The sequence below is a fragment of the Alternaria postmessia genome, assembly GCF_024291825.1.
Source record: "Alternaria postmessia strain BMP 2775 chromosome Unknown scaffold_102, whole genome shotgun sequence".
Taxonomy (NCBI): domain Eukaryota; kingdom Fungi; phylum Ascomycota; class Dothideomycetes; order Pleosporales; family Pleosporaceae; genus Alternaria; species Alternaria postmessia.
Genome location: NW_026260175.1, coordinates 37,249 through 52,755, shown reverse-complemented (window position 1 = coordinate 52,755; position 15,507 = coordinate 37,249). Strand labels below are relative to the sequence as shown.

At 52.6% G+C, this 15,507-nt stretch overlaps 5 protein-coding genes across 5 annotated transcripts; 3 read left to right on the top strand and 2 right to left on the bottom strand.

The window, feature by feature from the left end:
• Nucleotides 1-2,516: 2,516 nt before the first annotated feature.
• J4E82_009837 (uncharacterized protein) lies at nt 2,517-4,158 on the top strand (the record flags this gene model as incomplete). Its single annotated transcript, XM_051736058.1, has 5 exons — nt 2,517-2,651; nt 2,702-2,963; nt 3,038-3,229; nt 3,280-3,671; nt 3,733-4,158. The coding sequence occupies 5 exons, from the start codon at nt 2,517-2,519 to the stop codon at nt 4,156-4,158; spliced, it is 1,407 nt and encodes a 468-aa protein (XP_051584182.1).
• Nucleotides 4,159-5,646: 1,488 nt separating this feature from the next.
• J4E82_009836 (uncharacterized protein) lies at nt 5,647-7,285 on the top strand (the record flags this gene model as incomplete). The annotated part of the gene is made up of 2 exons (XM_051736057.1): nt 5,647-5,690; nt 5,737-7,285. 2 exons carry the CDS (start codon nt 5,647-5,649, stop codon nt 7,283-7,285), a joined length of 1,593 nt encoding a protein of 530 aa, XP_051584181.1.
• Nucleotides 7,286-7,356: 71 nt separating this feature from the next.
• J4E82_009835 (uncharacterized protein) lies at nt 7,357-8,393 on the bottom strand (the record flags this gene model as incomplete). The annotated part of the gene is made up of 2 exons (XM_051736056.1): nt 7,357-7,962; nt 8,019-8,393. 2 exons carry the CDS (start codon nt 8,391-8,393, stop codon nt 7,357-7,359), a joined length of 981 nt encoding a protein of 326 aa, XP_051584180.1.
• Nucleotides 8,394-10,289: 1,896 nt separating this feature from the next.
• On the bottom strand, nt 10,290-10,721 carry J4E82_009834 (uncharacterized protein; the record flags this gene model as incomplete). The annotated part of the gene is made up of 1 exon (XM_051736055.1): nt 10,290-10,721. One exon carries the CDS (start codon nt 10,719-10,721, stop codon nt 10,290-10,292), a length of 432 nt encoding a protein of 143 aa, XP_051584179.1.
• A 2,927-nt stretch (nt 10,722-13,648) lies between these two features.
• On the top strand, nt 13,649-15,076 carry PRB1 (proteinase B; the record flags this gene model as incomplete). The annotated part of the gene is made up of 2 exons (XM_051736054.1): nt 13,649-13,951; nt 14,126-15,076. 2 exons carry the CDS (start codon nt 13,649-13,651, stop codon nt 15,074-15,076), a joined length of 1,254 nt encoding a protein of 417 aa, XP_051584178.1.
• Between the last annotated feature and the right edge of the window lie 431 nt (nt 15,077-15,507).

The following is a 15,507-nucleotide window of genomic DNA, read 5'->3' as shown; positions in this document are numbered from 1 at the left end:
CTAGACAACTCCAAGACGGACGTCGGCGTCTTGAGTCTTGGCAACGAACATCGTAATACGTCTTATCTTGCGAGTCCCTACTTACGATGTATACCGAAGTACGCATGAAATAAGTCGCATCAGCGAGACATGAATCGAGCGCGATGCGTTCCGCACACTGAGATAGCTCTCAGGTTTTACGACTTGCTTGAGTCTTCAGCGACTAGATAAGTACATTTCCGCTGTCCGCAGGGCTCCCGGATGATGCACACGTGTCCACGTGCTTTCGCGTTAGGTTGTGTGTTCGGAGCTGCCCAGGATTATGTTCATCAAAGCGGCCGCAGAGGAGTGCTGTCATCTGTGTCACAGCTGTGTACGCCACGCGTCTCGAAATTATACGTGTGCGTCACGGCAAGTCTAATCGAAATGGGACCCATTTCGTAGATGGGTTCTTATGTTCCTGCTTCTGTCGCGTCTGCTCGCTATTCACTTTTATCAACTTCCAAGCTTTAGCGAACACAGTCCGCTCAGATGACATTGTATGCCAAACCGAAAGCACTATCGCGGTAGTCAGGAGAGAGAAATCCCAATAGAGTTCAAGACCAGGCTGCGCGACCTTTGGATTGTTCCATTCCAGCGAAGGCATGGCGAAGAGAGTGGCGAAAATGTGGCTGGCAGGAAGATCGTGGTCACGACAACTATGGCCTTCATGCATCTTAACCCACCTTTGCGTAGGTGTGGTACTTGCCTTGTCCTGCACAACCCGAATATCCTTGGTAGCGTCATACCATTGTATGCGACGTTTCTCTATAGCGCCCACAAGTTTATTGCCAGGAACGCGGGGAAATTTTCGTCTTGTTCGTGCGGATCACTCACTAGCGCGGCTCGCGCATAGTGTACACCCGTCCACGTGCTCGTGCGTCATGCCGTGAGCTGGAAGCCTGCCGGGGTCATGTTCAGTCCACCAACATCTGCGAGAAACGAGAGGGTGCGCTTGATGTCAACCTGTCAGATTCGCCTAAGCACCGAGGCTCGCGCCTACAACGTCGTCTTACCCTGATCCAGCGTGCGCGTCGCAAGGCAGACAACTTCGTCACCCCGCTCTCGACTCGACCCTCAGGCAATCGCGGCCGCTGAACAGCACATCGTACGCACACACACACACACACACACACACACACACAATTCCCGTAATCAGCGACGAAGACAGAAGCCTTTACGCATCATGGCGCATGCGCGGCTTCTAAAACGATCTCGACAACGGCCATTTAGATGGTGAAGACAACGTCCTCCCCTCAAATGGCGACACAAGCGACGACGAGAACCTCGGCCCAGAGCCATCACCACGGCGCCGCGATACTTTGTGCAAGCGATGCACCAACGTCTTCCCGGTCTCCGGCGGTTTCCTCATCAGCGACCCATTTGGCATCGAAAGACACAGCGCCCACAGCCGCCTCCACACTGCCCCTCCTCTCCAAAGACGACCCAACCCACATCCTCGCCCCGTATTCTGCTCGACTCCACAAAGTTTCCCCGATCTTCCAGCAGCGACATTCGCAAGCGTGGACCCCAGACTAGTCTCCGCTTTGCACGTTCCGTACAAGTCGACGCCAATCTTCGCGTAGGAGTCGTGCGACCCTGGGGTTGAAGGGCTATCAGGTACAATACATTGGGGTCAGTGAGACCAACGACCAGCTCAAGGAGCGCGCGACAGGAACGTGATTTACTGTAACCGTCACTTCATGCGCCATCCTCACGCGACTACAACCTCCTATATATGCGCATCCCATCTCTGCTATCTCTATGCGCACCCACTCATACCATCAATATTGACACAATTCATTTGAAAATATAACAAGGATGACGTAGTCATGTTAATTCGCTATCTCAGAAAGCATTGTTGAACGGAGCTGAACGGACCCTCGTCCCACAACGTATGCCCAGAAATCCACAAAAGATAAGCGTCTATTTCACTTGGTCCGACTTGCTTGGTCCCTGTTCCGGTCCTGGCTCTCGTGCTTATCGTTACACGCAGCTGGGTGTAGCGACCCTGTGTTGAAGCTTGCCCACGCCACATGGTGTATGGCGACATGCTCCTATGCTCCCCCAGAGTGCTCTCGAACGCACTCGACTTGCAGTCCGCGGGCGCTTGACACTGGCGACATCCGACCATGTGAAAAATGGAGTTGGCTAACCGTCTTGGGCCTAGTCCGGCAAAACCTCGCTGTACCTGCACCAAAATTTTGCGGCTCGATGCGGCTCCAAGCCAGCCTGTCTCGGTTTTTGGCGGCTCCACGCTAATTCGCCCGCGCAAAGCATCAACCACCAGTGTCCACCACGGCGAAGGAGGGACCCTACGCACCTGGGGAAACAATGAGCGCGCCGTGGGCGACCTCCACATCGTTCCTGGGTCTGTGCCTGCCGATGTCGGTCGGGCCGACGATTTCTGCATATAACGCGTACCGTCGTCCTTCGAGGCAGTACTCATCCTCGCGTGCCATTTCCTATTGATACCCCGGATCAGACATCAAAGCGACATGGGCTTCTCCAACGACAAGATGGGCGACGACATTGAGTATGGCAGCCAGCTCAAGGCCGAGGAAACCAACGCGCAAGGCCAGACTGATGCCGTCTTCGGTGAGGTCGTCGAGGGAGGACCAAACTACCGCAGCGTATGTCTCCATGTTGCGATTCTTACCTAACGCATATTGACGCCCAGCAGGTCAGCTGGTGGGGTTCGTCCATCATCATGATGAAGACACAAATCGGTCTCGGTGTACTGTCTATCCCCGCTGCATTCGATGCCCTGGGTCTCATTCCGGGCATCCTTTCGCTGCTTGCCATCGGAGGAATCACGCTGTGGTCTGGCTACATGGTCGGCACATTCAAGATGCGTCATCCTGAAACGTACGGTATCGAGGATGTGGGGCAGAAGCTGTTTGGGCGCGCCGGCCGCGAGGTGCTCGGTTTGGCGTTCGCTTTGTGTGGGTCCTTACCATATGGAAACATGGTTCTCCAGAACACCCCAGAATTGAGCATGTGGACTGACGAACAACAGTGTGGACGTGCGTCGCTGGCTCCGGTATGCTAGGTATCTCCATCGGATTGAATTCGTTGTCTGAGCATGGCACGTGTACTGCTATCTTTGTGGCTGTGGCCTGCTTTGTGGGCTTCTGCCTTGCTTCGATCAAGACCCTGGGAAAGCTTTCTTGGATTGCGTGGGTTGGTCTTGCTGGTATCATGTCAGCCAGTGAGTATTCCCGTATTTTTACACCAAAGAATGTGCTCTGACCACTACAGTCATTACCCTCACCGTCTCAGTCGGCATCCAGGATCGCCCTTCTGCGGCGCCTCAATTCGGCCCCTGGCAATCTGACTTTGAGCTCTTCAAGTCGCCCACCTTCGCTGAGGCAGCGGCTGCTCTATCCAGTATCGTCTTCGCGTTCTGCGGTATTCCTGCTTACTTCAACGTCGTGTCCGAGATGAAGGACCACAAGGACTACTTCAAGGCCCTGTCGCTGTGCCAATTCGTCATGACCTCCATCTACATCGCCATCGGTGTCGTCGTGTACTACTACTGCGGATCGTACGTCGCATCGCCTGCGCTGGGATCCGCCGGTGTCTTGATGAAGAAGATTTGCTACGGACTCGCGCTTCCCGGTCTTCTTGCGTCCGTCATCCTGGTCACTCATGTGAGTTACACAATCTCTCTTCTCTTTTGCTCTTTACGGACAATGTACTGATCTCTCACAGCTCGTCGCCAAGTACTTCTTCATCCGTACTCTGCGTGGAACAAAGCATCTCAACCACCCCACCGCTAAGCACTGGATCACCTGGTTCGGCTTCACCGGCGCTGTCTCCCTGACTGCCTACATCATTGCGTCTGCGATCCCCGTCTTCGGTGGCCTCGTCTCGCTCGTGGGCGCACTTTTGGGCACCCTCATGAGCTTCCAGCCCATGGGCTGCATGTGGCTGTACGACAACTGGCACCGGTCCAACCGCGACTGGAAGTGGAAGGGCATGGTCGCATGGTCCATCTTCGTCATCGTCGCCGGCACGTTCCTCCTCATTGGTGGTACGTATGGTTCGATCGTCGGCATCATTGACTCGTACAACAAGGATGGTGGCACCAGCCCTTGGTCGTGCGCGGATAACTCCAACTCGAGCGGTGGTCACTAAAGAGTGGCTGTTGGAGGAAGAGGCTTGATTTGATGGTGCTCTGGTCTTGTTCTTTTAGCGATGCATATGCATGATTTCAATGCGAATGTCCTACATTGTTCAAATATATGTTGTGTTTGGCATTCTTGAATGCAGCAATCATGAAGTCATAGCGGAGTGGATTATGTCGGAAGACTGATTGGGTTGGTGACAGCTTCACAGCTTTTTGCTCTATTGAGGGAGACCGTGAGACTGAGTGGCTGTAAAGTGTCCGTCGTACCTGCTGGCTCGTACTGATTTCGTCTGGTGCCTCGTACTATTGGGCGCGTTCTGTGGGGCTTTTTAGATGTGCTGTATCCGCTTTCGCGACGCAGTCGGCTTTCATGTCGACGGCGCCAGCGACGGGATGGTTATGACAACAGCAGTCTTACGGACGATCGACTGCGGCTGTCCCAGGTTGAGATCGAGTCGTGATCTACCTAGTCTGGCTGTATGTTGACGACTGGGTATTGCCGGGTTATGGTCGGAGCGTCTTGGGTGTCAAGAAAGGTTATTGTTGTGTTTGGTAGAGACGTCCAATGTCAAGGGGGAGAGATGCAAAGCTGACGACATGCTCAAGCAGACTGAATAGAAGACGAAGACGCAGGAAAAAAAAAGACTGATAGGAGACTGATGCATGCGACAATGGAAATCAACGACGCAAACGCCAGTAATTTGCACAATAATGATGGCAGACTGAGTCACAGTATACAGAAACACAGAGAAAGCAACGCAACTTACTCTTGGTATACCACAGATGCGTAGGAGCCCAGTACTTATGCTCCGCCTCCGGGTGCAACTGGCTTCTTATCTGGTTACACCTCCACGCCCTACAGCCCTACAACCTCTCTCCGCAACTTTTCCGCAGGATAAAGCCGCGGAGAAGTGGGTCTCGCACACCGACTTCGCAACTCCCCTCTGGAACGACCGGGGAAATTCAAAGTGACTGCGCACCTCAGTACTTGAATAGCGCATGCAGAATGAGGGCGCGGGTATCTTATACTGTTTGAGATTACAGCGATTACAGGTTCAGGGTCCGAATTGAGGCTCTGCGATAAGCTGTCGGAATATGATTGGTGGTTATCGGAGTATTCTGAATCCGTCGGTTTACTCCGAGAAACACGGCATCACGGTTATCCCGACGCTCCAGCGAAACAAAACTCAAAGAGGTTTACGGATCTCGTCAGCGCGAACAAATGATAGCCTCTATGCAAATCAGGCCTCCAGCAGACTCAAAGACACATTTTGTATTCTTGTGGCGCGTACAAACATGAGGACGGTGCTCTCGTACGCTTACATGCATTGGCGAATCAAAGCCCAGGAGATGCGAGCTGACCAATGACGAAGGTGCCGATGGACCGTCTTACAGGTCTCGGTACAAGCAACATACTGTCGTTTCCTCGCTTTTCTGAATGTTGCATCCTTTTGTATTTTACAGTCGGCCCTTTGGACTTTATCTACGCGATGAATATGACAAGTCGCAGAAAAGTACGCTCAGGGTGTGGTACCTGCAGGTATAGGGCCTTTGCAAATCATGAGAGAGATCTGACCGAGTCTCAGAACCCGGAAAGTCAAATGCGACGAGCTCAAGCCAGTATGCAAGCGATGTTTCTCCACAGGTCGCACATGTGAGGGCTATGGCATCTGGGGTGGAGGAGGAAACGGGTACGCAGAGCGCTATGGTAGCAAAAAGAGGTGTACCCCGTCGCTGCACCATCACTTCCCGGCCGCGAAGCTCAAATTGCGCAATGAAGACCAGGAATATCTGGACTGGTTTCACCATCGCCTTGTGCACGACTTGAGTGGTCGGCTGGCAGAGGGGTTCTGGACGGCGCTGGTTATGCCTACGCTGCTGAACGAACCTGTCATCGCGCATGCGGCCATTGCGCTGAGCTCAGCGCATAAGAACGCCGTTTTGGCATCGGATTACACGCAGCTGAAATGTGAGCTTCTTGTCATGAGGCATTACAATGAGTCGTTGCGACACCTCCAGTCCGCGATTGGGCTTGGTGGAAAGACGATGTCCGGTCTCGCATTAGTCTCCTGTCTGCTGTACACTTTGCTAGAGCAGGTAAGAGGTAGGATTGAGCAGGCTGAGATGCATCTACAGAGCGGATTGCGGCTGTTGAAGGATGTTCATCAGAGCCTATGTGTCAACATGCATGGGTTGACTTTGCTGAAAAGAAGCCCGAGTGTGGATATCGACCAGGTCAGGATCATGCAAGGATTCGCATCACTCCATCTAGAATCGCAGTTCCTCGGGACAAGCTCGCCGGGCATTGACATCCTCGTGCAGTCTTCCGTTGAGGATGTGCCGTCACGCACCTTCAAATCGATTGAAGAAGCTCGGCACTCGTTGAACAAACTAGTTCACGCTATCCTGCTCATCTCGCGGCGTTTCCTCCGAATGACCGCTGCGGAGCGTGAGGATCGACTGAAGAGGGTCGACATCCACAATCAGGCGCTGGGCTTACTCCAGGACTGGCTGAAAACGTACAAGTCTACAAACTTCTGCGTGAGGAAGAAAGATCGCGACCGCCAAGTTGGACACACAATACTGCTCAATCATTACGAAATGGCACTCATCATGTGGGGTCACATAGGCTGCACCTCAGAATCTGGGTATGAGGACCATACTGCAAAGTTCCTCGCCATACTGGAGCATTCGGTGGAAATCTGGCACTTGTTGCCTTCATTGTCTGCAACCGAGAGCAATAGTTTTGGCGACAACTTGGCTACTCCGTTGTTCTTTACAGCTCTCAAATGCCGCGACCGCCGCATTCGATTACAGGCCGTCAGACTACTCAAAACCATCCCCTTCAGCCAGGGCGGCTGGAGCTGCCTGTTGATGTCCAAGATTGCCGCAGAGATTGTGACATTAGAGCAAGATGCTTTCACAGCTCGCTTAATGAAAGACGGCTTTGATGTCACCGACACCCAGACTTTTGCTGGCCTTGAGACTTGCCCTCAATCATCTTCGAAACTGATTCATGACGTACGAATAAGTTCTTGGGATGCGTCAACTGATACAGTTAGCCTTCGTTGTCAGCAATGGACCGATGATGGCGGAGTGACAACATTCTATCATGACATGGTTATCTCAAAATAGTCGATACAAACGCACGCACTTGAGTTGCTGCTTGAGGACAATGTCTACTCGATCATAAAGGGATATGGTGCTCAAACGACCTGGCTCCCAAGCTCTTCCTGCGTCCATTTCCACAGCTTCTCTCCAAGCTCCCTATCCCTAGACAAGGCGCTGCCCTTGCCCAGTACGCCAACAGGTTCGTAGTACCTGCCGCTCTGCACATCGTCAGAGGTCATGGCCCAAAGCCCATTCTTGACGCCTTCCTCCAAGCTCACGCCCACTCTCGGCGCCACTTCTCGCGCGAGGTACTCAATCTCTGGTCCACCGCCCTGCACACCCTTGTCGAACAACTGCGTAGCTACGTCCTCTGGATGGATAGCCACAGAGATGATCGAGGGGTGATGCCGTGCAATCTCTCGCGCGTACACCACATTGGCGAGCTTCGACTGCGTGTAACGCGTCACCCCTGAGAGATCCGACTGGGTTGATTTCAGGGTTGAGAATGCGATGCCTCCCGGTGGGACTTCGAAGGCATGGCCACGCGAGCTGACGGAAACTACTCGAGGCTTGGTCGCGGACGTCTCAGCAGACTTGGTGAGGAGTGGAACCAGCATGTCAAATAGCAATGCGTGACCGACGTGGTTGGTGCCGAATGCTAGCTCGTATCCCTCCACCGTAACGCCTGGAGGTCCTCCCATCTAGAAGCATATCAGTTCAGTTCCATCGTCGAGATGAAATAAAGTTGGACACTCACGATTCCCGCGTTCAACATCAGAAGATCCAGCTGAGGTGCTTCTGCAAGTACAATCTTGGCCGCCGCCTTGATCGACTCAAAGGACGTCAATTCCAGGGACACAAATCTCACGTCAACGCTGGACCCCGTTTTCTTGACGTCTTGCACAGCTTCGAGGCCTGACTGTTCATTTCGAGCGGCGATCCAGATCTGCGCGGGATTGTGCTTAGCCAATTCGATGGCAGTCTGTTTTCCGATGCCGCTGTTCGCACCCGTGATCATAATGACTTTCCCATTGAGTGAGGGGATATCGGCAGAAGGGTCGAAGGCGTGTGGTTTGCTAGGTTGGAGCTGATCGAGCGCTCCGATAGCGGGATGAGGTTCCGTTGAAGTCATTCTTGGTAATGGCTTGAGTGGCTTTTGGAATTCGATATTGCACTTGAGAACAGCGAAGGCAGACTTGTATTTGTACGTGAATGTGAGATGCCATCTCTGCGGCGATGTTGTTTACGGAAGCATGTCTTATGACGACACCAATATCGTGAGAGAAATGGCAACCTATGGAGTCCGAATCTACCAATCGGAATAACGTACCATGACCGTGGAGGGAAGCTCGCTCCAAAAGGCCCGGAGATATGAACATAACGCCATACCAGAAGGATCATATAAGACATCGAGCTCGGCAGGAATCCGCAATGCTGATTGGTGGGCTCGCACCTCTTTGGCTCTTGATCAATGAAGCATCGCTATGTCGGGTTGCTTTGAGACGCTCGTAGATGATCGGATCAGTTGACACGGTCTAGTCGGACAGATGCTGAGCCGACGCGTTCTCACGATATCAGACTAGGCGGCCATTCCAGGACTTGAGCAAGTTCACATAAGTTGGCCCGAGTGCGACAGCGAAGCCGGAGGCTGCCGAGGACGAGACTTGATGCGCAAACCAAAGAGTGTTCCATCTATTGAAAGTGCCGGAAGTGCTGGATGTAGACCCCGCGCCATTTCATTCCCCGCCATGACCTGCGACAATGGCGTGGTATCTCACCCTGTAGTCGTCCGTCATCTATGACTTTTTGACCTATAATCGCAAACATTGAAGGGCAGGCTGGTGTCCTACCGGATCGTGCGATCGTGTACCTGAACGTGACTGAAAAGCCTCGGTCCAAGTTGTAGTCATTCAGCGCAGATCATCGCATTATGAAAAGTCCAGTTTTCGCTCCGGCACTCCGCCTCTCATGGCTTACGATCACCTGCCAGCCTTTTGTGAGGTATTTAGAATGCCCAAAAAAGCTTCAGAGACGTCATCGTCGCGGGTGTTTGGGCGGGAATCTGGCACGGATAGGTTCAATCGTACGTGTGTGCTTTGAATGTGTTGACGGCGGCAGAGGCAGCGGACGGGACGGTAGCGCGTGCGGTTCGACTCAAGATTCTTGGGATGTTCATGAGCTACGATATTAGATCGAGTCGGTCTGTTCCATAGAGACAACGCGCGCGCGCGACGTACCCGTAGTAGCATTCTAATACACTTTTCTTGTTCTAGTACTCAAAGCTTCATCGCGCTACGCCGGCGATACCCGCTCTCAACTTGTACGAGACCGCGCAGTCCAAGGGAACGTCGCAGCCTCACATGGTCTCGCCATCATGGAGATGCCGTTGGTAGGGCGAAGTTCGGGGACGGTCGGGAGTGAGCGGGCCGCCATCGTGGTCGCGACCTCGTTGAAGCAATTGAACGTGACCTTATATCATCGAGGCCGCGCGACTAGGCGTTCTGAAGCATGGATGAGGATACTGTTGGTAGTAATTGTGTACGCGCACTAAATCTCTGGTGGGTACATGCGACGTGAGGGTCTGCAGCAGCGCGGGCAGGGCGGCCGAGCAGGCTATCGTCTTCGGTTCGCTTAGCACGGGTTTCCCCAGGTTTTCGACGCTCGTCGTGGCATGCTCCACCCCCACATTGTTGATCGAACGCGATCCGTCGCACGGTAAGATGCTGAAATTATTGTAATTCAGCGCTACACGGGATTCTTACAGCCTGGTCATCTTTCATGGAGTTCTCAGTGGGAACTGCACTGCTAGTTGGTAGGTGTACCAAAGATCATGTGTCTATCTTCACATCACTCTTGCTCATTACAGTGGCGGTCACTCATGCGCCACACGTGCTCTGTTTCCTGGCCCTCCTACGCTGCAGCTTTGCACAGTGACGAAGTCACAGAACTCCATGAAACGGTATTTCGGAACAAAACGCGCTCTCCGCTACCAGCTCTTTGCGACGACATCATTACGTCGCATCAACGATCAAAACTGTAACGCGAAGAAGATCAGATGCTGCTCCTTCCAAAACACCCTTCCAAGATACAATCCGGGAGAAATCAGTCGAATCTCATCTCGTACCCAATGCGCAACCACCGATGTCTTCGAATAGTCCAGTACGATACATTCCTTGCCGTCAATCCAGCTCGGTTCGCGACTTATATGGGCGAGGATAGCGTCGAGGCCAAAGACGGTTATCTTGTTCACGAGTGCCATCTTCTCCGCATCGAAGATCTTGCCCTGCCAGGCGAAGAAGTTAATGAACTTGGCGATCTCGGGCGTGAAAGTGGTGCCGGGTGCGATGATCGCGGTGCCTTGTGCATCACCGTTGGGTATCGGTCCAGCTTCGGCGTTAGCGAAGAGGACAGTAAGTTCAGGTTCGGTTTTGGTGAGTAGGTCGTCAACGTTGTTTACCATTGTTTCGGTTCCTGGTTAACTTCTGATTGGGAACAGGAGAAGGGAGATTCGATGAGGGAGAGAGATAGAGAAGGACCTTGTTCTGCGACTTGTAGCTGGGCATCTTATCACACAGTATCAGCTCCTGGCTTCCAGCCACGAACATGATTAAGATGCCCCTCGTGCGTCGACAAGGTTCATCTCATCGAATCTGATGCTGTCGGTTGGATCAGAGGCTCTGGAATACGAGCAGCCGCACTGAGCTGAAAGAGATTCTCAGAGACCATGTGCTACCAGCCATTAGCTAGATGCAATTCCATGCTGACGTGAGCGACTATGAACGGACTGCCACAGAACCCGTTGCACTCTCGTTGTGTAAGCTGCGGCTGAGATTCGTCATCACCAAGCAACATCGATTGTGTATATGGAGATAATCGTCTACTCCTAGCAAAGCTGCAGCACGCAGATGACGGTGCGTACAGGATCGCAAGACCTGGGAATGCGTTAATAGTCAATTCAGAGTCGACATTATAGGCCGAATTGGTCTGGAGAATGGGCGTTACTGCTAGAGCGATCTTTGGCTCCAACACTGCGTCAGGCAGGCTGCACGACAGGTGATATTCGCGCCTGCAGGTGTGTTCATTTCCTTTTCGTGCTAGGAACATGCGGTCTTGTTCTCGGATCTAAGGCGGCTAAAGCGACAGTAGTTAAGTAACATTTGTCGTTGAAGCACGCAACGCAGAGGCTTGCATATAGATAGGGATGAGCCCTGCCTTGGGCAGATGAGATAGTTGTTGTGCGGGGAGCTTGCTGAAAGATCCCTGTCCGCACCTCCCTTCCCGCGCGGTAACCCAACGGGCCGCAACCTGAATAGATCCGACTTGTACATTCACCCACGCCCCAGCAACGCCCACGATATCAGCGACGCGCACAAATGCAGTGACACTCACAAAAACCGCTCCGGCCAGCGGCTCTACTCCATCAGTATACATTCCTTCGACCGCAGCCTCCGTCGTCCGCATCGACACGAGCTGTCCTCCGTTATCAGTCGCCTGGGACAGCAAGAGAAACACCTGCACTGAGAATAGGAACATCAAGGATGGCGATATTACTAGCATAAGCGAATACTCGCTGCAGCAATGTATTGATGCGTGTAGCACGTGGGATGCTGTGCATGGTCAGCACTATGAAAGGGCATAGCCATTGGGGACGACCTGCCAGTCACGTATAACATTAAAAATGGTGCTGACTGTTGGTTGAAGAACGACGCGACATATCTGACGACGTACACGCAAGGGCAGGGCGGTGACCGGCCGGCGATTGCTACGTTGCATGAGTAATTATGCTCGTCCCAGGCGTGTTCCGCAAACCTAAGGAGAGTTGTGTTCTATATTTTGTGTTTAGTCGTTTCTTATCGCTTTTCATCGCCCTTACGGAAATTCATGTGCTGCATTTCAGATTGCGGTCGTCCTCTCGGATAGATTTTAAGCGCTTAGAGCTCGTACCTGGCTCTACTCTTGCATTGTACCCTGGTCTATCTCTGGTGGGTTTCCAAAATTCGTTTTATCTGCCGATAAGACGTGATTACTATTTGCGCGAGTGGAACCTTGCACGATCAAGCTGCCTTTTCTATCTAAGCTCAAGCCTTAGCAGTTTCGGTGTTCGTTGCGCGTGATCGGTACGGGCCGGCAAGTCGCACGCCAGATTCTCTTTTCTATTCGCCGGCGCGTTGCTGTCGTGCTCGCCAATCGCGCTTTGCGCAACGAAGCAGGAGCTCCTGCAGCCAAGCAAATTGCCAAGAGTCTCGCGCCCTCATTTCCATCCTTCGTTCAACATTTCTCCAGAGCTCCGCCGTCGTGACTGGCACGCCGAGTGGCATAGCCTGCTCAGCATTTGTGCAATCAGTAATGACACTGCTGCTTCTATACACCATCCGAGATAGCGTCACCATCCAGGCTATTTGAGCGCAACAATAGTTCAAGGATCAACAACATGACTAGAGGCTGTGGAAATGTGCCTATGGAATACGAGAACAAGCTTCTGTTAATGCAGGTCTATCGTACGTGTCAGAGGGGAGTCTAGGGCAACAATGTAGGCAGGTGACGCGAACCGCCGGAGAATCGTCCATCACGACCTCGTCCTCACCTCTCTTGAGGTAAGAGGCTGTATTCACCACATGTGCGTCGAATGGTGGAGTAAATGGCTCAGACGTCTACATATCACTTTTTTTACTTAGGATCTCGCCGAAGCTCCATTCTGAACACTGAGCAGGTAACCCCTGATTCAGATAAAAGTCCTACTCTTACGTTTATTCTTTCTAGCACACAATCCGTTGCATACTCAACGTCCTATCATGGTTATCTTCCCGAAAGTCTTTCGACACTTTAACGCGCAACGGTCTTGAACGCACCAACGATCCGCTGCCTTTCCTTTTCGTGCTCTTGTCCCGGTACTTTGGCTTGGCACCATTATATCCTTGTTGATCGAATATTGACTTCAGGCCGGATACGGCAGGTATTGGGCGGGACATCTTCGTGACTACCACACTCTACATCAAAGCGTGCTAGTAACCGCGTAGCCATAGTGCGAAGACCACCTACAGTCTTGGAGTTTGCGCTATGACATTCGTAAGTTGCTGAATAGCACGCCATACTGTGCTCAGGAATGGTGATGTCCTTCGACCTTCTCCATCAAGATAGTCCCTGCTACTCTACCATGGCTATAGTCCTAATGGCATCATAGGACCGGAGAATTGTGACTATTCGGTCGATTGGATACCTCTGTGGTCGTGTATATAAGATGAAGTGAATATCGCTCTATAGAGGCTATCAAGCATCAGCCTTGAGCTCGTCATCTCCCTCTTCTGCCAGCCTACACTCAGTCTTCTCCTGAGTAAGTTTTCCACTGACGATTCTGGAGCTTCACACTCACGCATTGCAGACTTCAACATGGTCAACGTTCGCAACCTCGCTGTATTCTTCGGAGCCCTGCTCCCCAGTGTCCTTGCGGCTCCTGCTCCCATCACCAAGAAGGATGACATCATCCCTGGGAAGTTTATCGTCACTCTCAAGCCTGGTGTCGACGCTGCTGCCGCCGAAGCCCACTTGAACTGGGCCGCTGATGTCCACAAGCGCAGCTTCGCCAAGCGCGACACCGCCGGTATTGAGAAGGAGTTCGGCATCAAGGACTGGAAGGCGTACTCTGGCGAGTTCGACGAGGCTACTATTGCTGAGATCAAGGCCAGCCCTGAAGTGAGTAGCATTCTGGATCACTGAAGGTCTGATGGGCACATCGGCACTGTTCCCGCATCAGCATTGCTTCAATGAATTGGAGTCGCTTAACCTTCCTTCGTCGCCCACTTCTGTTCTTCACGAATCGCTATCAAGAAACTGTCATATATCTTCGCCTGTACTGACCTACCACAGGTTGCTCTTGTCGAGCCCGACACAATCGCATACCTTTGGTATGATGTCGAGGAGGTTCACGAGAATGTGCTCGAGAAGAAGGCCTTGACTACCCAGTCAAGCGCCCCCTGGGGTCTTGGTGCCATCAGCCACCGATCCGGCTCCTCTACCCAGTACATCTACGACACCACCGCTGGACAGGACACCTACGCCTACGTCGTCGACTCCGGTATCATCGTTGCCCACCAGCAGTTCGGTGGCCGTGCCACCCTCGGCTACAACGTCTTCAGTAGCGCTCATACCGATACCCTGGGCCACGGCACCCACGTTGCCGGCACCATTGGTGGTTCAACCTACGGTGTCGCCAAGCGTACCAACCTGATCTCCGTCAAGGTCTTCGAGGGCCGAACTGGTACCACCTCCAACATTCTCTCTGGCTTCAACTGGGCGGTCAATGACATCACATCGAAGAGTCGCACCGCTCGCTCTGTTGTCAACCTGTCCCTCGGCGGCGGAGCCTCCACCACCTGGACCAACGCCATTCAGGCCGCCTACACTCAAGGAGTCCTTTCCGTCGTCGCTGCCGGCAACGGCGACGAGTTCGGCAACCCGCTCCCCGTCTCTAGCCAATCCCCCGCCAACGCTCCCAACGCCATCACCGTTTCTGCAGCAGACAGCTCGTTCCGCCCTGGTACCTTCACCAACTACGGTGCCGGTGTTGACATCTTCGCCCCCGGTGTCGGTATCTTGTCCTCATACATCGGAAGCAACACCGCTACCGCCTCGCTGTCTGGTACCTCCATGGCTGCGCCCCACGTCGCTGGTGTTGTTGTCTACCTCCAGGCTCTTGAGGGCTTATCCACCCCTGCTACGATCACTAACCGCATTAAGGCGCTCGGTGTCGCGAACAAAATTACTGGCACCCTTCGCGGTAGCCCCAACCTGTTTCTGTACAACGGCAACGGTGCATAAGCGCCTGTTCAAATTGAGAAGAGATGTATGCAGATAATTTACAATACATGCCAGAAGTTTAAGTTAGAGAGTAGTATGAGAGAGATGCTATGTAGAAGATTAGATTATGCTTAATCTATCTAAAGTTGCAAAACACGTTCGATGCACTTGACTTTTAGGAATATTGTCAAAGGCGTAACTGTATACAATAGTACTCGCTTTATTTTACCAAGCATACTCAGAGGTAGCTAGCATATCAATATAATAGACAAAGGCAGAAAGAAGAATAATTCTTATTCTCTTTCTCTTGAACGAGGCGCGCCTTATATGCAGGTCTAGCGCCTATCACTTTGTTAGAAAAAGCATACGTCTTGTGTAGTAGACTCCCTAGGACAGGGTAGTTCTTAGTCCTTGTTACCGTGGCGGAGAATGTATATGGACCTATGGATCAC